The 26,004-nt window shown below is 32.1% G+C and overlaps 1 protein-coding gene across 3 annotated transcripts in view; it reads left to right on the plus strand.

Annotated features, from left to right (window-relative positions):
* Nucleotides 1-26,004, plus strand: part of IleRS-m (Isoleucyl-tRNA synthetase, mitochondrial) — a 142,876-nt gene that overhangs the window by 106,216 nt on the left and 10,656 nt on the right. For 2 of the 3 annotated variants that reach the window (XM_085815710.1, XM_085815709.1), the window contains exons 17-20: nucleotides 2,042-2,167; nucleotides 5,030-5,161; nucleotides 6,315-6,368; nucleotides 10,505-10,611. In XM_085815710.1, the coding sequence (XP_085671836.1) occupies nucleotides 2,042-2,167; nucleotides 5,030-5,161; nucleotides 6,315-6,368; nucleotides 10,505-10,611 (419 nt within the window). The remainder of the gene's footprint in view (nucleotides 1-2,041; nucleotides 2,168-5,029; nucleotides 5,162-6,314; nucleotides 6,369-10,504; nucleotides 10,612-26,004) is intronic. The other variant, XM_085815708.1, reaches the window with a different exon arrangement.

Below are 26,004 nucleotides of genomic sequence, written 5' to 3' on the forward strand. Positions count from 1 at the left end.
AAAAATTAATAGTAAAAAAACTTTCAATTCTGAAGGTTTCAGATAAAACCTGAAAGAAAGTTGTTGTCATTTAACCCTCTGAGCATTATGACCTGCTTTATTTGGTCATCAGAAGTTTTGCTACTTGGCATATATTAGTTCATACTTTAAGAAATTTTGCTTTCTTACTTTTTTAATAATGTAAATATCATCTTAATAGATGTAAGTTTATGAAAATACAGACTAAAATAAATAATTATACGAACTCAATTAATAAATGCTGTTTAAATACCGGTCTTCATGAAAATCCTGTGTCGCTCAGAGGGTTAAAATAATAATATATAAAATGGCATAGATATTTCATTTTTTAAATGAAAATGATACTTATTGCTACTAACTCATTATATTAAATCATTACAATTGCATAAAATTAAAATTTAGAAATAATTTCAATTTTTTAAAACTGTAGCATTGGTTTTTCATATTTCTTGTAATGAATAAAGTAAAAAAATATCAACTTAAATAGAGAAAAATCAAAGTAAAAGAGTTTATTTGGATAAGGTTAATAAAGGCAATATGTATGGAAAATGACAATTTGTGTGTCATAAAATTTCTTCATAACTGATTGATTTTACTTTGAATGTAGGCAAATAATACATGGAAGTAAAGTTAGAAAATTTTCAATCAATATATTAAAGGGTTCTAGGGTATTATAAATATATTTTATTTATCATATTTAATAATATAAAATAGTCCTTTTTTGCAAAATGTTATTAAGAAGTACAAATAAAATAACTTTTTTACAGATTCTTTTTAATAAAATATTTTATGCACCATAATGGCAACAGTATGCTTTCATGTTTCTGATCTTTATTTGTAATAGAATCCTCTCTTTGAAGTGTTAATAAGTTAAATGCAAATGAGTTTATCATAATTTTATGCAAATAAAATTAGATTTGTTTTTATTTTTATTTAAAAAATGAAAAGATTTAAATTTACTGCAGCATTTCGTATATTTCTTAGGAAACATCTGTCTGTTGGTCCTGATTAGGCATTAAAGTCATTGTCATATTTTTTGGCATCTGAACTTGCAATTGGAAAACATTAATCAGTGCAGACAAGTATCATAATGTCTGTTGTATGCAATTATGCTACAGTTGCACACAACAAGCGTTATGATTATGGATTATGACAACAAACATTATGAATATGGATTATAAACTAGAAACATTGTTTCTAAAATTAAGTTTCTCATTGTTGTATTATTTATTATTATTTAATTAAAAATAATTGCTAAAGATGCTGATCTTTTTCTTTTAAAATTGTGTTATATTCAAATTTGGTTTGATTTTTCCATCTAAGTATTTCAATACTTTATATGTTTGAAGGAAATTACAATTGTTCAAATTATTATTTTAAAATACTGAGCGATTTAAATTTTAGTATTTTTGTTGATTTTTCAATCCAAGTATTTCAATACTTTTTATGTTTCAAAGAAATTATAATTGTTAAAATTATTATTTTGTTGTTGGTGTTGCTTATGCTCACTTGTCTGGCGTTGTCAGCCCAAGCCCATGAAATTCCTCATGGTAAGGAGCACTAGAATACGCCTGCCATTGGCAACAGCCTTGAGCACGTTTCAGGTGACAGTGTGATTTAGCTCAGTTCCGCCCCCAATTTTGATGGAGAGCACTCCGTGGTGGGAGTTGGGGGGTCTCCCACCCCTCTAACATTCCACCAAGCCACATAAGAGGACTTTCGGCTCACCGCATATTTAGAGTGTCGCTATGCCCTATCAACAATATACATTTACAAACATCCATGCCTTCTCCAGGATTTGAACCCAGGCCCTTCCATGAGGCAGTCAGCGACACAAACCAATATACTGGTTGGGCGGCAATTATTATTTTAAAAATACTGAGTTATTTAAATTTTAGTATTTTATAAAATCTTATTAATCTCTTTGTATGTTATATATTATAGCTGTGTTAAAACCATTCAAACATCTAATAGCCTTGTATCTTACTGTTCTTACCAACTTTTAGTTTCTTTAATTTTTAAGGATAGAAAATTCCCTGCATTTGGAGTTGATGTTTTACGTTGGTGGATTGCTTCTCATGCTTGTCAGCATGATAATATTGCTGTAAAAATTAAAATAATAGAAGAATGTGCTGAGAATTTGAATAAAGTAAGTATACTTTTACTGTTGTTCATAACAGGAAAATGGTTAAATTCTAATGACACTTCATTATTTACACTTTAATTATATTTTAAGCATTATAGATAACATGTTTTGATATTGTAGCCTTCAAGCATATTATAAAAATAAGTTTTTGAGTTGCAGATTGTTCATCTGCTCTATCCTTTCAAATGAGAAATAGCTAAAATTGCAAGTATTTATAATTAGGGAAATAGTAATTGAAGTAAAATCATTAAAAAGTGCTGTGCTAGTGGCTAAAATGTATTTTGACTGGATATAAAAATCAAATTTGATTTCACTTGTTATGCCAATAATTTTAAGGGAATTGAAGTTTAAATATAATGTGGCATGAAAATCTTTTATTTATTTCCATTTTTAACCTACTTAAATTTATTTCATTTTAGTAATGTCATCTTAACTAATTTAACGAGCTCAAATGAATTTAAAATTTAATTTTTATGGCCTAAAAAATGCAGGTGTGTAAACAATTATGATTTTCTCAGTTTTAGATAATAGCAAAATTTTGTGCCATATTTAAAATTTAAGTACGAGCAGTCATATCAGGAATGAAGAGAAAGAGAGACAGAGATTTCTTGATATATCCTATATTCACCATTATTTTCTGCAATTATATTCCACTGTTTTATGAGCATATGAATTCCTTCTTTATGGAAACCACTTTGTTCTTCTGCAAAGGAAATGTAAGACAGTTTTTGACAGCTCTTGCAGAATCATATTTTATGCCAAGTTATTATGCTGTGCTGGCATATATGAAAGTCTGAAGAGTCTAGAAAATTTGTTAGTTGCTCAAGAATTTTCTCTTATAGTAATTCCTTCAATTTTAACAGCATCACTTCAATAGTATGTATCATGATGGATAGTTATGTGTTTTCTTAATGACCAAAACTGGATAATTTTGTTGAATTTCGATATTTAGCTTGCTCATAGTTTACTATAATTGTTTCACCCAACGGGAGACGCTCAAAATAATAATAATAATTGCCTTGCAACCCCATCAAATAGACAGTTAATACCATCATTAGACAAGAGGGGTTGAAATGCGGCTTAGCCCACTGCTTGGCGATTGTTTTTCAATCGGCAATAAATGCGCCAACATGGCTAACCCGATGTTTTGAAGCTGTGTTGTTATTCTGTTGCCACTAGATGTTATCGCCCTGTGTTATATTTATAAAGAAATTAAGTATTGAAAAATCTGCATAAATGTTTCTCACATTGTGATAAAACAACGGTACCTAGAGCCATCAAATTTTTAATAACATACGTTTCCAAACTAATATGGGCATCTGGAAGCCCAAACTTGGAATTTGGAATTTCTCTTATTATCTGATTGATATTTTGTAAAACTTGAACGAATTTTTGATTAACAAACTCAAAGATTTCAAAGCGAACAACGGTAACACAGTATGTGGGAAAAAAAAAAAAAACATTTTTACGTGCAAAGTGCAAAACTGCGTATCGGAAATTCTAAAGATATGCTCATTTTAAAATTATTTTGCGATATTGCTGTTGAACTGAATTTTATGGTTTAAGTGTAAAGAACATTAAATTTGATAAAGAAATGTAACACACAAAACGTTAAAAAAATGCCCCTTTGGGCGTAATGTAAAATCTGAAAGCTTTATTTTATTTTATTTTATTTTTATTTATTTATTTATTTATTTATTTGTTTTTTTTTTTTTTTTTTTTTTTTTTTTTTTTTTTTTTAAATTTTACCTGTTAATTTGAGCAGTTAATTCTGTTGCGGTTTAAATGTTCTTATGTGGTGGTTTTTTTTTTTTTTTTTTTTTATCGAGTTTTTCCCCCTGTGGGTTTTTGCCTTTTTTCTGCATATATTACGGAAACGGAGTATAAAACATTATTAAATTTATTTAAAGATGAGGGGGGGGATCCAAAAGGGTTTCCACCTGAGATAAATTCAATATACATATATAAAACCCCTCAGAAAGATTTTACATTTTTCTTGAAAAGGGTAAGTGAACAAAATTTTCTTGTATGGTTTGTTTTAAAGTTGCTTATTTTTAATATTTTGTATTTCTTTTTGGTTCGATCCTAAAAGATTGCAAAAGCTGAGGTTGTGCAATTCTCTGATGTTTTTTAAGTGAAAATAGATCGATAGGTACATGGGCAAAGCCAGTGCAGTGCACAATGCCGAGTTTGTGCAATTCTCTGATGTTTTTTTAAGTGAAAATAGATATGGGCAAAGCCAATGCAGTACGCAGTGCCGAGGTTGTGCGCAATGCCAATGGATCTCTCTGGGAGAGATATTGGGAGCCGAGACACAAAATGGATTTATAGGTACTAAGGACAATTTTTTTTTTTTTTTTTTTTTTTTCATTTTTGCTTGTTCTGACTACAGTTGTCTTTGTAATCTACCATTAGAAATTTAAAGAAGAAAAAAAAATCTTAATTTTTATTTTCAAAGGTAATTTTTTATATTATTTTTATGGTGTAACAAAACACTCCTAAAAATCTACAGATTTCCAAAATAAATGCACATTTTTGGCATTGATATAATTTGGCCTTCATAATTGCTGATAAATGTAAGCCATTTTATCCTTTTATGTTTGTTAATTGATCCTAATCTGAATTCCAAAGCTCACATAGACGTTTTGATCTTTGAAGGAAGCTCTATATTAATTGATGAATACTCAGTGTTTTTTAAAATATAAATATAAAATTTATGCACTAATCTAGAATTTATATTGTAGCTTTATAATAGCAATCCAAAGAATTTTGGATAATTTCATAATTTAGAATTTAGCATTAAATTTTTTAATTGTGTATTCTTTTTGTGTATAATTTAAAAGAACATTTGCTTTGTATTTTTAGATACGTAATACTTTCAAATTTCTCTTGGGATGTCTTGATCGCTTTGATAATAAACAGCATAGTATTCATCCTAGAAAGATGCGATTTTTAGATTTATACATGCTACACCAGTTGCAGAATTTTTATGAAAAGGTATGATTTTTCATACTTGTAAGATTTCTTAACTCTGTTGCAGTTTCTTAAAAGTAATATGATATGATACAGCTTATTTTCACTTTAAGACATAGTAACAGATTTCTGAGTATTAATGTAAATAGTCTGTCTGTTTTAAAATATCTATGTAAATTTCTTTAAATGTTCATGCTCAAAAATAAATTAAGATGTAAAAATCATTAGTACAGAAAACTAACATTTTGCAAGAGAACATATTTCTTACTATTATTATTTTATCAAATGAAGTGCAATTTTTTTGGCTGTTTTGTTTTAATTTTAAAATACTGTTTAATATAGTAGCATCAAGTTACCATAATTTTATTATTTTTTAAACATCATCAAAAGGTGTTTACATTTTCCTCATCAATTTAAAGTAATATAAATTTGTTTCAAATAAAAGATTCTCATGTAACATCAGAACTGTTCATTGCAAACAGTGTGCAAAAAAGAGGGAGTTGGGGAATTGTTTTGTGCTTTCTAGTTTAGTTGTCTGATTGTGAAGATTCAAACCTTTTTCACTTCCTTGTACGAAGTAAAAAGGAAGTATTGTAATCACGAAAATTTTCAGGCAGCATATTTCAACGAAAATATCCATTTTGACCGCTATCGAATGCAATTTAACGATGTTTTTGCGTGATATCTGTACGTAAGGACAGAATAAAATACTCTTTTCTTTCAAAAAAATTATAAAAGTGCTTTAAAATTAATTTTGAAGATAATTTTTCGTGGCGTCTGTACGAACGTATGTACGTACGTGCGTGCGTACGTATCTCGCATAACTCAAAAACGAGTAGCCTCAGAACGGTGAAATTTTGTATATAGGACTGCTATAACATGTATATGTGCACCTCGTATTTTGGTTGAAATTGGCCGCACCATACGTATATAAATATATTTATATATATATCAACTCTATTACCCGGCTTGGTGATTTCAGTTTCTTTACTCTTATATGTTTGTAAATTGTACATTTTTTGCTTTAAAAATGATTGAATTATGTTGTTTTTATCTTCCGGTTAAGGATTTTATGCCTTTAGTAAATCTGTGTGCAATATTTTGAGAATTATCAGTTTGTTTAATTGCCGCTAAGCCTGTTTTTAATGGTGGCCATTGATGTTTACATTTGAAACAGGAGACTAGTGGATTTGTTGCCAATCTAGAGAAACTTAGTTTCACAGCAACAAAGGTAACGCATTCATTTATTATTGCCAATTAAATCGTGCTTAATTCTTTCTGGAATTTTTTCGAGGAAATAAGCGTTTGAGATTTACTTCGTAATTTTTAATGTAGATATTTTGAGTTTTTATGTATTTTTGCCTTCTCGCGAAGTGAGAACTGAATTAATTAAATGAGAAATACTGAACTGTCTGTGAAAAACTGTTTCTTTTTTGTTTTGTTTGCTTAATATCTTTTATACATAGTTCTAGCTTTATTATAGTATTTGAATAGAATTTGTGGCAACGATTATATAATTCTTTAAATGATATACATTTTGTGCATTATGAGTTATAATATGAATGAAATATAATACTGTTAAGTAAACCTAGCGCCAGAGTGTCGCTATGGTAAACAAAGTGAATTTTAAAGAATGCATTTATTCTATTGTGGTTTATGCGCTGTCGGCGAAGTAGGTCAATCTAATAAGTTTAAATAATATGCAAGAAAAAATGCGTATAATTTAATATTCCGTACAAGGAAGTCATGTGGTGTACACATCAGATTTTTTATTATTATTTTAAAGAGACGACATAGGATATGCGACTTGGGAGAAAAGAAATTTCCAGGTTAAATTTGTAAAAATAGTCAGCTTGAATAGCAAAAGCCTACATTTAAAACTATGTAAGATTCTGAGAAAAAAAATTGCCTTTCACCCATAAAAGCCAAATTAATCTTGTAGGCCGTAAACATATGAAAGTAAAACATCTTATATGATTATGAAATCCTGTTGATTATGGAAGTTGGTGGAGATTCTGCCAAATTTGTGCCAGTTATTCCAGCAAAAGTTTCGAAGAAGTATTTACTCTTTATTTATTTATATAATCAAGAGATACAAGTTACACGTATAGCATATAAAAAGCTCAAATCGCTTGGCATAATTTTTCACATGCCATCATTCTGTTAATACTCCACTGCTTGCTGTTAAGACAGATCATAAATTTTAATCTTCCCCCCCCCATTGGGGGCATAGGAAAAACAGATGAATATTGCTTAATTTACATAATTATTCACAAAAGCTAAACCATTGTGAAAACCAAAACAAAGATTTTATGATTGTATTGTGATGTCACACTTATTCATTATTAGCAGTAAATCACACTGCTTTATGAAAGTTTTTGTTTGTTCTGATTCATAGTCTTACACATGCTTTATGTTGGATTTGCAAGGCACTCATCTACATATATAAAGAAGAAAGTCTGTGTGTTTGTTCACTAATAACTCAGTCACTACTATTATCACCAAACTTTCTACAATTCTTTCCTGGGTCCTGGAAAAGGTTGACATCCACTTTTTTCCAGGAGGGGGGAAAATAGCTAAAATCAAAGATGTTAATTAAAAACACTTAAAATGCTAATTTTCACCCTCATTTTTCTGAGTGGCAACAGTGATATATCAGCAACAATGACTGCGTGTCATTGTTACTGATTTTCTTGCTTTTGCAATAAAGCTCAAGATCAATTGCTTAAAGTTGGTATTCATCTGGGAACTCTCAGTTGTGCATAGTATGTTCAAAAGTAGGAACTGGAAAGAATTTGTATGTTTTCGCTTCTGGTGATAAAACTTGAAATATTTTATATTGCACAGCTTTACAATAAAAATGCATTTAAGTGAATTTGTCTTCTTTTGATAAAAATACCTCATAACAAAAGAAAACACTCTCACCCGATTTTATTACATCAAAGATCAATAATTAGAGAAGGATTACAGCAGTATTATTTTCTCTGTTGTTAGATATATTATTTTCAATCTAACTTAACTGGCATCAGGTACTTAGGCTAGTTTTATAATATTTTGTAAAAAGAGAAAAGAAGTTTTGTAATTTAAAAATGTTCCAGTTAGTTGTATACTGGATGTCAGGTTCACACTGTACAATACAGTCAAAAGTCGTTAATCCGGACTCGTCGGGACTTCGGCGATTCCGGATTATAGATCATCAGTTTAAATCTCGTAAGATGGCATGCAGAAATTCTAAAATTAAAAATATGAAACCGTAATTCATGAAATAAAGAACAATTATGATCTAAAGGGTATCAAAATTTACCAAAAAAAAAAACCTTAATATTTATTTGTTTACTTTATTAAACATTTCTTTCAATGTAAGTTGTTTAAGTTGCTTCGTTTTATATGATAATACTTTCACTTTAATTCTATAAACAGACATAATTTCTTGTTCAGTTACAAAGTTCCGCTGTTCAAGTCCCGTTAATTGCTGTGCCGAGAATACCGACTAACTTGTCAATCGAAATTTTTTCGTTTTCACTAACCTCTCTGTCACATTCTTCATGTCTTTATCCATTTTTTGCAGCAATTCCACTTTTTGTTTGTTGGACCTCGAAACATGCTTTCGTTTTGTAGATCCTTTGGAAGTTCCAGCATCGGAAATTCTATTTGACATAATCAAAAGTTCAAGTTTACTTTTATAAAATTGCTCTTACAGTCTGCAAAAAATAATAAGCGGGATCCAATTCGAAGATTAAGGAACAACGCAATCATTAACATTAACTGAAATAGATAATTAGATCATTTTAGCTTACACCGTCCGTTATACATTAAACGCGCAGGCAAAAACGTATTCTGCACTTGCGCACACGCATATGCGCAGTAGTCAAGGTCTTACGCGCACTCGTAAAACACCTGTGCGCATGTGCCAACGCGGCGCATGCGCAGAAAGTTTTTAGCTTTGAGGTCCGGATTATGGGTGTCCGAATTAACGACTTTTGACTGTATATATAATATACAATATATATAATAGTATTAAGAATATATACAACATATAGGAGCATACCCAAAAGAAATGTTTCCTGGTTGTCATTGATAAAATGCATATTTACGAAGTCTGCATTGATGTAAGTAATATATACCACTTGAAATTGCATAGAGAATAGTAATTTACAGCAACAGAATACTTCTATCTGCTGCTGAGTAGTTCCCTGTACGACTTCAATGCACTGTTTCCGCACAGATATTCCATATTAAATCTGCTTATTTTGTTCATCTCTATTGCCTTTACTTTGCAGCATACTTTTGAATCACTATGCATTTATTATATATATAATTACAAAACAATTTTTTAAATATTCCTGCAGATATATATACATATATAATTATTTTTAAAAAATATGTTTAAGTTAGTAAGTTTTATCCCTTTTATTCTTTAAAAGATTTACAAATAAAATAGCACAGCGAATATATGGTAGCCCAAGTGACTGCATGGGTATTTTCAAAGCTTTCCCTCTGTGTAATGTCGAAGTGAGTCCATTTTACTTAGAAATCCTCCACAAAGACATCTCTGACCTTAGGCAAATAGTTCTTGCATACTCTGACATAATTAATTAAATAAATGTGCATATGATATGATAACATTAAAATGGTGCTTGCTAGTTTTCTAGTTAATGCTGATAAGTTGCAAAAAATACCACCTGTGTTTGGGATCTTTGGGTGAATTTGACAAAGCAGAAACTACTGCAGATTCTTCTGCAATGAATAGAATTTCTTTTCTTGTTAATGTTATCTCCTGGGGGGGCTAAAGAAGGCTAGAGATGATTTATTTTTTATTTATTTATTTTTTATTTCAATGTCAACTTTGATTCCAAGACTGCCATCCATGCATAAACAATGGAACATCTAATGAGGATAAACAAAATTAAGAAATTAATTGCAACATGGCACAGTTTATCTTCACTTGTCTACTGACATATCAGAGTTCATATTAATGCAGATAATTAACGACTGAATCAATGCCATTTTAATGCAGTTGCTAAACACTATCCACAGAAATACAAAAACAAGATTTCATTCCCAAAAAGGCATCAATAGACTGTCCACAGTGTATTGGTGAGTACTGAGCAATAAACAAGTGTCAAAAACACATCTTTAAAAGTATTTGTTTTTTCTTTTTCCATTCCATATAAAGTTTTAAGTGTTTGGAATTTATAATTACTCTTAGATATTTTGTTTGAATTTATGCTATATATAAATACATATAATGATTTGTGGTTATTCTTTAAGTAAACTACTATTTTATAATTACTATTGCTATAAATTAACTATTGTTACTCCAGGACCAATACTATTTTATAATTACTGTATTTAATATATATATAGGTAATGGATGAATACAATACCATACAGTATAAAAGTGTATCTAAAGATATTTTAAACTTTGTAACTAATGAAGTGTCTTCATTGTACTGTCAGATAATAAAAGACAGGTAAGAATTTCTAGTATATCTAATTAATTTTCAGAGAATTTTTTTCATGATCATTTGATATTTTATAGGAATATAAAATACCTTATACAGTCAAAAGTCTTTAATCCCGACTAGTCGGGACTTCGGCGATTCCGGATTTTCGGTTTTTCCGGATTATAGATCATCAGTTTAAATCTGGTAAGATGGCATGCAGAAATTATAAAATTAAAAATATGAAACCGTAATTTATGAAATAAAGAGCAAATATGATCTAAAGGGTATCAAAATTTACAAAAAAATAGCTTAATATTTATTTGTTTACTTTACTAAACATTTCTTTGAACGTGCGCATGCGTAAAGCATACATTACGCATAGTCAAAATTAGAAAATTGCAACCAGAAAACTATTTGATGTGTATTCGTGATATTTATAATGATGAGGAATTTGATTTAAATCATATCAAAGACAGAGTACATCGAGATGAAATACTATATTTAGTAAGGAATTATAAGCCGAATAAAAAAAAACATCTGCCCTGAAGATGAGAATAGTGCTGACAGATCAACTTCCAGTTCATTGCGCGCTGCATAGTCCCCCCCCCCCCATGCAGAGCAGCGTGAAATTGATAAACAGATTTCGGAATGGTTAGAGACACAAAGGATATGCCTTTATCCATCTTTTGCGGCGATTCCACTTTTTGTTTGAAAATGCTTTTGCAGTTTTATGATACATTGCCAAAACGAAACATGCTTTCGCTTTGTAGATCCTTTGGCAGCTTCAGAATTGGAAATTCTTTTTGACATAATCGAAAATTCAAGCTTGCTTTTATAAAATTTGTCTGCGCAATATTAATAATGATCCTGCTAACAAATCAGCAGAACTAAATTGAAATAATGCAAGAGTTTTATTTTTACACATGTTCCACACACACAGTCCAACACATAGCTCCTAACTGCGAGACAGACAGACTCTCTCACAGTTCAAAGTTACAGTTGAACTGCAGTTAAAAATACAGAGTGAAAAATTAATAAACAATTAGAAATTAGAAAACAATTAGAAAAATTACAAAAAAAACACTTTACAAGTTAGTTTGGAATGCTTACAATTAACCAGTATTTTCCCTTTACAAATAATCATTATTTTATAATTTATTATTAATTTGTTACAATTTCAAGCTAGCAGGTGAGCCATCTTCGAATAACTGATCCTGCATAGTGCAGCCATCTAGTGGTGAGATGATGAAGTGAAAGTTGTTCTAACATCACTCCCTCACCAGTAACTAAGTTACGATACATAAATTGTCATGACAGTAATAGCAGAACATGATCATTATACCTTATGATCAAATTTCACTTCACATAAAAACATAAAGGAATCAATTACTAAACGTTGTATCAGGTTTCTCAAAGTAATGTAGCAAATCAAAGTACAAATTACATTTAAAATATCATGAATTTCAAAATGCTGGAAAACATTTGTATATACCACCATTAATAAATATATATACTCCACATATGGGCTTAAATGAACTATTCAATGTGTTACGCTTTTAGTGACATGAAATAGCTAACAGCAATGAAAATATGATCAGTATTATTAGAATATTCATATTGCATAGTAGACATATTAAATATTCAATGCACGTTTCTTATTCTATTCACTCATGACTTTGACTATCAATACAAATATTTCTAGAAACACATATTTTAACCCCTTAACTGCCGCGGGCGTATATATACGCCTTGCTCAGCCGATGTGTTAACTGCCCCAGGCGTATATATACGTCCTTCCAAACTGCTATCATTTGCTTTGCGCTGCTACACCTAAAATTATTCGCAAAGTTAACGCATCGGCTGCGCATCTGGGGCAGTTATCGCATCGGCTGAGTAAGGCGTATATATACGCCCGCGGCAGTTAAGGGGTTAACTTTGTCTCAGAAAAAAAAAAGAAGAAGAAGAAATATGTGTAAATTTATGATATAGGAATACAAAGTTGTTACTGGAATCTAAACAAAAACAATACTAAATGCAAACTATTTCAAATATACATGTGTACCATATTAAATAATAAGTAATTAGCTACATACCCCTATGGAAGAAATAAATCATTCCCATTCAATATACATATTAATAATTACTTCCAAAGATTATAAATATTTGATGCAGTTGATCACCAAGTTGAATAAGGCAATACTAAGCAGAAAATGAAATATATAGTACTCAGTTATGTAGAATTACTAATAGCACATAACAATTTATACTTCACTACAAAACTGAAATATAGACACGTCCTTGGGAGAGTATCCCATCATGTAGATTATCACCGCTAAACCTATGCAGTCACTCCATTTATTTATACCACATTGCAATAATAGCAGAAATAATATAGATAAGAGTAATATATAAAGGAATAGTATAACTCAGAGTCTGAATCTCACAGGAAGGTGTATTGCTCTCCCTGAACGAGATTTTGTCGGAGGCCTTGCCTCTTTACTTTGGGAGGTGGGTTTAATAACTGACGGTTTGTTATCAGCAATGCTTAGGTTAGAATCTGCAGGCATAGTCTCTGTATTTAAGGTATACGCAGGTTTAAGTCTATCGACCGAAATTTTCACTGGTTTTCCTTTAATTGACAGAGAAAAATATTTTTCCTGCCTGTCCAGAACTGGAAATGGTCCCTCATAGGCTGGTTCAAGTGGCTTCTTGATTCTGTCCACTCGAATAAACACTTGTGGACAAGTATCCAAATCTTTGTGCACAAACACTTTCTGTTGTGGTGCATTTTGCATTTTCACTGGTTTGAGGAGTGCCATATGTTTTTGTAATTTATTCACAAAGCTATCAGGCTCTATTTCACAAGTTGGAGGGTCAAAAAATTCACCTGGAATCCTTATAGCTGTTCCATACACCATTTGAGCAAGAGAATGGTTACCATCCTCTCTAACAGTTGCTCTGAGGCCAAGAAGCACTGTAGGTAGAACTTGTTGAGTTGTGAGCTTTAATTGCAGATTTTAGGGTTCTATGGAAACGCTCTATTTTCCCATTACATTGGGGATGATAAGGCGTGGTGTGGCAAATCTTTGCACCGCATATAACAGCCAAATTTTGAAACAGTTGTGATGTAAATTGTCTCCCTTGGTCTGTCACAATTCTGTTTGGAACTCCAAATCTGCATATCCAGTTTTCATAAAATGCTCTGCTAACTAATTCTGCTGTAATGTCTTCCAATGGAATCACCTCAACCCAAGAAGAAAATCTGTTGATACATGTAAGGCAGTAAATTTTTCCATTTGAGGGAGGCAATGGTCCTATTAAATCGATATGGACCACACTCAATCTGGAGTCTGCTTCTTGGTATTCTCCCAACTTTGACTTTGTGTGTCTGGTCACCTTGACTTGCTGACAACTAACACAACATCTGGCCCATTGACTTAAATCTTTCTTGATATTTGGCCGTACGAACCTGGAAGTCATCTGCTTAACTGTAGATTTGATGCCAGGGTGCAAAAGACCATGTATATGCTTGAATATCTTTCTTTGAGATGGTTTAGGTATGTAGGGACGAATCTTGTCTTGGGAGGTATCACACCATAAGATGTGTCCAGAAGGGAGCTTATAGCTTTTGAAAATTAATGAAGTCTCTCCATCAATTAACTGTCTCAGCTCTTCATCCTGACCTTGTTCCAGCGCAATCTTTTCATAGTTGATAACAGCAATCTCTTCAACTCGAGACAGGGTATCTGCCACAATATTCTCTTTGCCTGTAATGTGCTGGATGTTAGTGGTAAACCGAGATATGTACTGAAGCTGTCTCAACTGCCTTAATGATGCTTTTTCATTATTTTGCTTAAAAGCAAAAATAAGAGGTTTATGGTCAGTAAAGATTGTAAACTCTCTACCTTCTAACAAATGCTTAAACTGTTTTATGGAGAGATAGATTGCTAATAACTCTCGGTCATACGTGCTGTATGCCCTCTGTGCTTCATTTAATTTCTTTGAGTAGAAAGCAATGGGTTTCCAGCTTCCTTCATCCAAATGTTGGAGCACTGAGCCTATTGCCCAGTTTGAGGCATCTGTGCATAAGGATAATAGGCAATCAGGTTTAGGAAATGTTAACAAAGCAGTGTTAGCCAAATCTGTTTTGCACTTTTTGAACTGCAATTTTGCTTCCTCTGTCCATGGAACTTTTCGTTTATCCTTTTTCTTAGCACCTTTGAGCATCTCGTGGAGAATGGCTTGTGTTTCTGCTGTATTTTTAAGATATCTGCAGTAGAAATTTACCATACCTAGGAAGGTACGTAAATCATGAATTGTTTTTGGCAATTGGTAACTCAAAATTGCTTGCACTTTTGCAGGGAGAGGTCTTTAACCTGCAGCATTTATGAGATATCCAAGAAATTCTATTTCTTCAACTCCGAACACAGATTTGGATATATTGATGCATAAACCATATTTGTCTAATCTTTCAAACACTAGTTTTAGGTGTTTACTATGCTCCTCTTCTGATGATGAGGCTATTAATACATCATCCAAGTAAAGGAACACAAAATCAAGGCCTTGGAATACTTCATGCACAAAACGCTGAAACGTTGATGGTGCGTTCCTAAGTCCAAAACTCATGACATTAAACTCGAATAACCCAAATGGAGTAATGATAGCTGTTTTGGGCTTATCCTCTTCTGCAATTGGGATTTGGTAATAAGCTTTTAGGAGATCTAATTTGGAGAAAATGGATTTCCCACTCAAAATGAGATGAAAATCTTCTATCCTTGGTATGAGATACCTGTCTGGGATTGTCTGAGCATTTAGTCATCTATAATCCCCACAAGGTCTCAGTGTTCCATCTTTTTTGTTTACTAAATGTAAAGGACTGGCCCACTGGGATTTTGATGGTCGGATAATATCATTATCAAGCATAAACTGGAATTCTTGCTTTGCCAGTTTCAGTTTTTTTGCATCTAGCTGCCGTGCACGAGCATATACAGGTTGGCCTTTTGTACAAATATAGTGTTTAACATTATACTTTGTTTGTTTATTTAGTACATTAGGTTTAGTGATATTTGGGTACTGACGTAACAATTCAGCAAATTTGAAAGAATTATTTAAGGTAGATATAACATGATCAACACCAATTGACATTATATCACTTGAGACTTTAAGTTGAGTAATGCCATCGATTAACTGCTTCTTTTTTATATTTAGTAATAAATGAAATTGGTTCAAAAAATCTTCACCTAATATGCCTTTGCTTACCTTGGCAACGATGAACGGCCATTGAAATGGGCGTCACAGTCCTAAATCTATTTACGCTGAACATATTATTTAGTTGATGTATCGCATAACTGCTTTTATTTTTCTTTAATTCGAGGAGCCATATCGGTAGTTTTTCAAAATTGTTTCTTCTGCTACGGCTAAATCGTTTGACTTTTAAAATTGAAAATTTCCTTCTTTCTAAATCTGCAAATATTTCTTCTTCTTTTATACTACTCTTATTGGTTTTTCGAATGACATTTGAAACGTGTGGAACAGGTTGTCTGCTTCTTTGAATATTCTCGTAACTTTTCTGTGCTCGTCTGCTGTTTTAACATTGATAAAAATGGATCTTGAGTTTATTCGTCCTTCAAATTCTTCCGTACATATATCTCGTAGTAGTGCTTCAATTTTTAGCCATTCTGCTTTTCCTTGTTGTAAAACAATTGGAGGGGGGTAATTCTGCTGGGTTTATATTTTCTTCTTCGTCCACATTTAAAGTTTCCAGTTTTTCAAATCTATTTTCCTGTATAACTTCCATCGGGGTTGCACTTTCTTTTACTTTCGCAGTTTTACGTGGCGAGATCTACGGTCCTGAGTTTTTCGTCTCTGTTTCACTTCCTGCCGATTTTTTTAACTCTTTCTTAGATTAGCTTTTTCTTTCTCCTTTTCTTCCACTTGTAGTCTTGCTTTTTTCTCTGCAATTTCTGCTAAGAATATTCTATCCGGTTGTTCTTTCATCAGCTGGGTGATTGTCTCTACGTCAAAAATCTGAGATAGTACGAAATAAGCTGAACCATCTACTTCATGGATGTTATCCGTATTGTACTTAGATTTCAAAAATTCAATTATTTCTTCTTTAACATTCTTCGAGGTTTCTGCTTTCTTTACTCTCTTTTTCGGGGATTTGATAATATCTTCTTTTCTAAGCGTGTGCGATTTCGTTGATCTAAATGATTTATCCAAACCCATGTCATCTTCATCCGTTCTGGAAGTAGGTGTCCTGAAAAAGAACATTTTCTTGTACCCGAGTCAAACCAGTGCCTCCTAGATATAAAGCCGTCGGACTGGTCTGTGACGTCACGAGCACTAGGCCGTAGAATATGAAACGGCGGAACTTCCGATAGCGATTTCTTCGTGCATAGGAGTTAAAGTAAGCACCTTTATACCAAAAGTTGGTATTTCTGTCCCATTAGCAGTAAATAATTTGTACTCACAAGATCCCTTTGTTGTAGAATTTGCTGGCAGCAATGATACATCTGCTCCACTGTCCACTAAGAACTTAAGTCCTGAATTTCTATCCGTTACAAATAACTGGAACTTACGGCTGTTCATGTGTTTAGCAGCAGAGCTAGCTGCTGAATCTACTGCTGGCTGGAGTTTTCCATCTGTTTCCAGCTGCATGATGGTGTACACTTTTCCGGAAAACACTTTTTGCCAAATTTAAAGTGGAAATAGCACAGTTTGCCTTTGGGACTGTACCGTTTCTGAGATCTGCTGCGACTCCTATGCCTGTGACTGGGGCTATGAGTTCGTGATCTCGAATGCTGTACACTGAGCGAAGCTATTTGTTGTTTCAAAGCAGATATTTTGGTGAGAAGTTCATTAAATGTGGGGGAATTATTACTTGCACTTGCAAGTTCCATGCGTGGACCCATTTCAGCAATTTTATCAGCCATTGTGGCTAATTTTTTGAGACTCTCATCACTGACTATAAGGATATTTTTGACTGTGTCAGGCAACTTTTCCATCCACAGAGTACGTAACACTTTATCAGACACATCGTTATTATCACCAAGCGTTCTCATCTTTCGAAGGAGTTGACTTGGCTTCATATCGCCAAGTTCTAAACCAGTCAATAATCGTTTGATGCGCTTATTTTCACTCTCTTTAAATAAGTTTGTTAGCCTTTCTTTTGCTGCTGAATATTTAGTTGCAGTTTCATCTTTGGTAATGCCCCATATGTTTTCAACAAACTTAGGATCCAGCTGAGCCACTAAGTAGTTAAACTTGGTTTCTTCTGACGTAATTCCTGCAATTTTAAATTGGGCTTCAACAGTATAGAACCATATCTCTGGTCTATCAATCCAGAATGGGGGAATCTTTATGCTCACTTTGCTTGCTTCCAGCTGCACATCACTGCCATGACTATTCGTATCAGGCATTTTTGTGCTTCACTTTCTTATATCCGAAAAAACATTAATAACACTCAAAAGAAAATCAATAATCACAAGATACTTGTTCTGGAATGTTTAGCACATTGTCTGGAAACACTAAAATAGCAGAAAATGTCTTCTACTCTGGAAATTATGTGGATGCATTAAGATTAAGCACATTGCAGTGTCCTGCACACTAAGGTCACCAAATGTCCGCGCAATATTAATAATGATCCTGCTACATTAAAACAAATCAGCAGAACTAGATTGAAATAATGCAAGAGTTTTATTTTTACACATGCTCCACACACACAGTCCAACACATGGCTCCTAACTGCGAGACAGACAGACTCTCTCACAGTTCAAAGTTACAGTTGAACTGCAGTTAAAAATACAGAGTGAAAAATTAATAAACAATTAGAAATTAGAAAACAATTAGAAAAATTACAAAAAAAAAAAAAAAAAACACTTTACAAGTTAGTTTGGAATGCTTACAATTAACCAGTATTTTCCCTTTACAAATAATCATTATTTTATAATTTATTTTTAATTTGTTACAATTTCAAGCTAGCAGGCGAGCCATCTTCGAATAACTGCTTCCTGCATAATGCAGCCATCTAGTGGTAAGATGATGAAGTGAAAGTTGTTCTAACAAATTGTTTTAACAGTCTGCAAAAAATAATAAGCCAGATCCAATTAGAAGATTAAGGAACAATGCAATCTGCAACATTAACTGAAATAGATAATTAGATAATTTTAGCTTAGCTTATACCGTCCATTATACATTAAACATGCATGCGTAAATGCCTATGCACATGCGGGAACGCATTATGCATTGACGCATGTGCAGAAAGTTTGTAGCTTTGAGGTCCGGATTAACAACTTTTGACTGTATTTCCATTAATATTAATAAAAGAAGGCCTTAATGCATTTTAAAGGACACTATAAAAATCTCTGATAGTGAATTATTACATGATGTACTTAGATAAACCTTAATCTTACATATTATCTTCTGTTAAACTCATTAAAATCTGAAATATTAGCTTTATTCTGAAATACTTTTACCGAATTGCTACTCCAGGACCAATACTTTTCTGTCCAGTCTAGTATACTGCTAAATCAGATTCATTAACAGAAATATTAGCAATCTTGTACTACAACCTGGCATGAAAATTAAATTTAATTAAAATAAAATATGTACTTATTAGCAACATTTCTTTGCAAAAGCTACGTATAAATAAAACTACTTGGTAAACTCACTGATTTTAATCTTATGGTACTGTGAGATATAAAAATTTCAGTATTATCAGGTACAAAGTTTTTATTGTTAGTTTTGTTGATATGATACTTAAGGGGGGGGAAATTAAATTAATATCTCATTGATAATGAAGGGAAAATCAGGCATTGGAAAGACTTAGTACCTTTTCAAAAATAATAGTTATTAGGAAAAGAGCAAAAAATCTCTTAATTTAATAAATTATGCAGTTTATGAGCTGCAGATCAAGAATAATAATGCACAACATGACTTCATCTGATATCGTTGGCAACAAAATGAAAGCTGCAGAGAGTCACAAAAGTAGATAAAAATAAAGAAAGGGCCAGGGCATTTTGATTACAGAGTACCTTTGCAATTAAGTGCAATTACCTCCACATCTTTGTTAATAAAATCTGAATTGGTTAAGAGAGACCAGTAACTAAAGAAATTGAAAAGAAAAGCCAATGGGGCTGAAGTAAGAAGGTCGATAAGAAGTCCCATTCATGGACAAAGGAAGTAACTGCCTGTGGTTTGCTAGGATGAAAGGAGTGATTAGCCCCCCACTGAGGCACACACACAGTAGTCAAAACGAGCTAAGAGACAACAACTGAACAAGCGACTGGTGTGAATGGTTGCTATGGAGACAAGATCAGCTGTTTGAAGAGAAGCTAAGAGCCTGTTTTTGGGAAAGGTAAGTCAAGTTACAAGTGTCTAGCCCCTCAGACGCTAGTTTCCTCCTGGTTCCTCCCTGAACATCTGCGCAGATTATTGCGCATGTCGTCATTTCCCTGAAGGCGCCTCGTATTTACTATTATTTACTCTGGTCTTTGCCCTGCTGTGGTAGCAAAGATTATGTATTGTAGCGTGTGATTGCAGATACAGTTCTCTCTACAGTTATTTTGCTTCGATTATTATATCTTCTGCACAAAATCAAGAAAAACTGCCCCTTTCAGGGCCAAGTACTTCTGTTTCCTCAGAAGGTATTTTTGATTCTAAATCGAATCAAAATTAGGAAGGAGTAATCGTGAGCAATAATTCAGTGTGATAATTCTGGTTGTGTTATGAGTGATATGGTTCATTGTGCAAATGATTTTAGTATAGCTCAGAGTGATTTTGTTTGCTGTGATTGTTTAAAACTTTCAACTATAGATACAATTTGAAATGCGATGCATATAAATTTCATTACAATAATGCTACATTAATTGAGTCTTTGAAAACTGGTTGATTGTGCAAATAATTTTAGTGTGGCTGAGAGTAATTTTGTATGCTCTGATTGCTTAAAAATGTACCAAAATAAATGCAGTTTGAAACGGCATACCAACACATTACACTCTAATAATACTACATTAATGATTCTTTAAAAAGTGGTCGATCACCAAGCTACAAATGTGAGGACTGCCATCTGAAATTTAGTGACTTAAAAAATTGGAAATATCATCAAAATAAAATTCATACTTCTAACAGGTAATTATGTGTGTCCTGTACGTTATGCTAATTTTGAAAAGTGAGAAATAATATTTCATTTCAATAATGTTCATGATGTTGATTTGAATCATACTGAGCTAGAATTTAATTCATTTAATGATTTTTTGGCATGGAAGGCAGAAATTGAAAATAATATGAAGACAAAATTTCTTATAGAGTAAGCATATTTAATATACATGGTGTAATGCCACTGTTTAGGAAATTTTATATCAGAAAGTAAAGGTTTGCGTCACTTAAAAATCCTTGGTAGCAATAAAATAAATGCATATTGCCCAGCTGCATTAAAAGTAACAGAACATACAGATGGCAAATGTGTAGTGTCATATCAGAAAATACATATTGGCCATTGGAATGATTTAGATTACTTATTTTTAACAACAGATGAAATAAAAAATATTGCATCAAAGATAGCAGCAAAAATTTCTCTGGATAATATTTTAGATGAAATTAGATGCTGGGCTTGAGAGGGTTCATTTACTTGCAAAACAAGATTTACATAACATTAAAAATCTTTCAATTTGTCTTCTAATTCTGTTAAACATGAAAATGATTAGGTTTGTGTAGATACGTGGGTACCTCAAATGCAAAATCCTGAACATCCATGCATTTCATTTTATAAAACCCAGGGATCAAGATAGCATGAGTGAATATTGTACACAATATTCATTTCTAAAAGGAAATGATTTTGTTTTGATAATGATGACAGAAGCACAAAGAGAGATACTGAAAAAATTTTGTTCTGACTTGCATATGTATTGATGGTACACATGGGGTGAATGCATACAGATTTCATAACTTTACTTACAATAGATGATTTACACCAAAGATTCCTGTGTGCATTTTAAATTTCTAATCGATGTGATCAGCCAGTGCTATTATTATTATTTTTTTTTTCATGTATTAAAGAAAACGTTGGGCAAATACAACCACAAATATTTATGTCTGATATGGCTGAATCTTTTTTTAATGCTTGGGAGTCTGAAATGGGTTTACTACAGAAACGTCTTTTTTGTGCATGGCATATTGATAGAGCCTGGAGAAACAATTTTTAAAAAAATCAATGGTGTTGAAAAACAGGCAAAAACATATAAAATTATTAGATCTCTCTTAGAAGAAAAAGACATTCATACTTTTCATATACTGATAAAAGCATCAATAAAATTACTTATCCTGACACTATTGCATTTGCAAATTACTTTGAAACATATTATTTACAAAATACATCTAGCTGGGCATACTGTTATAGACTTCACAGTGGTGTTAACACAAACATGCACATCGAACGAATGCACCGAACATTAAAATATATTTATCATCATGCAAAAAAATTTAAGAGATTGGATAACACTATATATGGTATTATGAAATTTGTAAGAGATAAAATGATTAATCGCTTAATTACAGCAAATAAAGGTAAATTAACAAGTAAGATTTGGGATTTAAGAATCAGACAGAAAACAAATGAAACACTATGTTTATAATACAGAATGAGAATGGGTGGTCTGTTTCATAAACACATAATACAGAAATATACACTATACATGAAAGTAACAAAACTTGTACATGTCACATACAGTGCAGCGAGTGTAATATATGCATTCATTGATAATTATGCAGCTGTATTGATTCATCAGTTTGTAGAGATATTAGGTATTTTTGTGGAAGCAAGCAAGATGAAAAATATTCAACGCCTTCGTCGGGAATCAAACCGCGGACCTCTGGATACACATCACACCATGAAGGCATGCCAAGAAGGTGGGAGAAATACTTTATCTCCCCCTTTTAAAGGACGACTGGAGTTTTTATTGGACCTAATCACCAAATCCTGGGTGTGGAGGACAATCATCTAACACCCTTTTAGTTCGAGCGCCACTGTACAGACATTAGAATTTTACATTGGAAGCAAGAGAGATTGAAAAATTAGCAATGGCTTCGCTAGGAATTGAACCGCAGACTTTTGGAATATGCACCCAGTGTGCAGACCACCACAAGAAGGCGGGAGAAATACCTTATATGTTAGGTGGAGTATGTGCAAGCACACTAGAAATACTGCTACTTATTAAATACATTACATCAGCACACTAGAAATACTACTACTTATACTACAACTACAGTGCATAATAAATTATCCACTTAGTATAGATGATGAAAATGAATTTTGAATTAAGTAGCCAAAAAAAAAAAAAAATCACAGACCCTCTCACTGGAACATAGAAAGAATGAACTAACATGTTTAGAATTAGTAGATTCATTAAAATCTGACAAACAATGTGATGTGGAACACAGAAAAAATGAACGATTAATCTTTGGATTATGGTAACTTGGCGACCAACTCTGCTACAGCAATCTGCTAGTTTTGTTTTGGACGCCATTTTGTTTCACGAAGTAAAGGCTTTTTTTTTTTTTTTTTTTTTTACTCAACATTTTTTCCAACAATCTGCTAGCCGAATTACGCTTATACTAGAACTTTTATGGAACAAAAATGTTTAATCATGACGAAGATTAGGTGGGAAATTGAGAGAAAGTGCAGAATCGCCCTCTGCTTGCCGCGTTTTTAAGAACTGCACATATACGGTATCGTACATGTACACGTCGAGCTATTTTCACTTAAAAAAAAATCCCAGAATTGCACAAAAATGGCATTGTGCACACTCTTGACTTTATCCATGTACACTGCTAAAGTCCTAGCTAGTAACTTTTATCGCCTTACCAAAATGTCGCCAAACTACCTGTTACCATATTCCAAAGATTAGCCGAATGAACTATAACAAACATGTTTAGAATTAGTAGATTCATTAAAATCTGACAAACAATGTGATATGTTAAACAAGATTCTAAAATCAGCACCACTACAACTAGAAGCTGCTGATATGTTAAATGTGCAAGAAATACATTTCCCAAACTGCTAATAATGATATTCCACCTAATAAAAATATAATAGCCAAAAGATTCTCAAATACAAAACGAAAAAGAAACTGACAAAAACTTCTACAGTAACTTCACAGAACGAAGACAAAAATACAGTTCTAAAAATTATTTTGGATCACAAAAATTTTACACATAATTTCACTGAAGAAACTTAACACATCTAGTGAAAAATATATACAGTGGCTCCCAAAAGTTTTCGTATACTTATGATTTTCATTGAAATAGGGTTCTATCCATTAATTTAAAGTAAACTTTCTGAATGAGATTTTAATAATAAGATCTATAATATATTTGTAACAAAATTACATGAAATATTTTTGAAATATAGCGAAACTTTATTTTTAAGAAATTAATAATCAAAAAATGATAAACATTTTATCTCGCAAAAGTCTTTATACACTGAAATATTTTTGGATAAAATCAAAATTAGAATAATCAGTTGCTTTTTTTTAATTTTTACATTCTGGTGGTATTTAAAAAATCGTTTGTTTTAATTGTTTACTGTTTACTTCATAATATTCTATTTATTATTGAAAAATGGGTCGCAGTCGTAAAGAAATTACAGCATTCGAAAATTGATCATTTTTCACCATAGTAGTGGTAAATAAATTTGCAATATCAATAAATTAGTTAATTTACCCCATTCTACAGTGCAGTATGTGATAAAACGCTTTAAAGAAGAAAATTGGATTGAAAACAAGGTAAGAAAAAGTCGACCGAGAAAGTTAACTAAACGTGATAAGGGATTTATTCTTAGAAAATTTGTAAAAAACCCACGTTTGAGTTCTGTAAAAGTTTTCTACTTCGATTTCACCTGAAACTGTTCAACGAGTTCTCAGAGAAACTGGATTACATGGGCGTTCTGCCCGTAAAAATAATTTTGTTAGTGAGAAAAACAGAAAGCATTCGCAAAAATCAATGATAAATACACCCGAAACGTACTGGAATAATGTCCTATTTGCTGACGAAAGCAAATTTAACATTTTTGGTTCCGATGGTCAAATAACTGTATAGAGAAGAAAAAATTAGGAACTTCATTCTAAGAACTTAGTTGGAACAGTTAAGCATGGCATTAGTTGGAGGTGTTCTTGTGGGGGGGGGGCATGACAGCATCAGGACTAGGTAATTTGGTATTTATTGATGATATAATGAATCATTCTTTTTATTTAAATAGTTAAGAGACAATTTAAAATTATCAGCCCAAAATTTGGGTATTGGAAACAACTTTATTTTTAATCATGATAACGATCCTAAGTATACAGCTCTCAACGTTTGCCAATAGTGTCTCCATAATCCACAGGTTTTGAAAACACCACCTCAGTCGCCAGATTTAAACCCCATAGAACACATTTGGAAAGAGCTGGAGGTTAGAATACGAAATCAAAACGAAAAGCGAACTCAAAACAGCCATGATGGAAATAATGGGTGAACATTAATACAGAAATTACCCCCACCCCCCAAAAAAAACTAGTAAAATCTATTCCCAGATGTTTAAAAGCTGTTGTGGATGCTAAAGGATATCCTACTGATATTAATTTAACGAAAAATGAAAATATTTACTAATATGTCAAGATTTTTTTTTTTTTTTTTTTTTTTTTTTTGAAGTGTACGAAGACTTTTGTGAGATAAAATGTTTGTCATTTTTTTATTATTAATTTCTTAAAAATGAATTTTTGCTATATTTAAAAAATATTTCATGTAATTTTGTTACAAATAGATTATAAATCTTATTATTAAAGTCTCATTCAGAAAGTTTACTTTTGATTAATGGATAGAGCCCTATTTCAATGAAAATCATAAGTGTACTAACACTTTTGGGAGCCACTGTATTTTAACAATAGTCATTAGTACCTATTCACAATTCCTTTTGTCCATTTTTATGATCTAAAATATCTTCTTTCAACTGCCTGAAAGTGAGTCATAATCGTAAAAAACAACCTTGTATTTAGCGTAAGTATATTGAAACACTCAATTGATTTCGAGGGCAGCTAAAGGTCCCTCATCATCAGGAGAAAGAAATACCTAGAAAGAAGAAAATAAAGGAGAGAGTCTCAGAAACACATGGTCCTTATCAGCACTGCACGTGGTTATAACTGGATTTTTAATCAATGTTGCACTGGCCGCCTACTTTTACTGAGCCAGGCTATCTGATCAAGCATAAAGGACAAGAAAAATTAGAGAAGTTAAAATAGGGAGTGAGGGGCAAATGCACCTTCACGCTCAAAATCTGAACATCAAATAATGAATGCCTGTATGTGTTTTATATGTGTCAGATGATATTTTTTTCTTATTTATATAATACTCTCTCTCTCTCTCATTCTTCAGAACTTCTCTTTAATA

Source organism: Stegodyphus dumicola, chromosome 4 (genome assembly GCF_044657685.1).
Source record: "Stegodyphus dumicola isolate Sdum_Otavi_A_Nest chromosome 4, ASM4465768v1".
NCBI classification, from domain to species: domain Eukaryota; kingdom Metazoa; phylum Arthropoda; class Arachnida; order Araneae; family Eresidae; genus Stegodyphus; species Stegodyphus dumicola.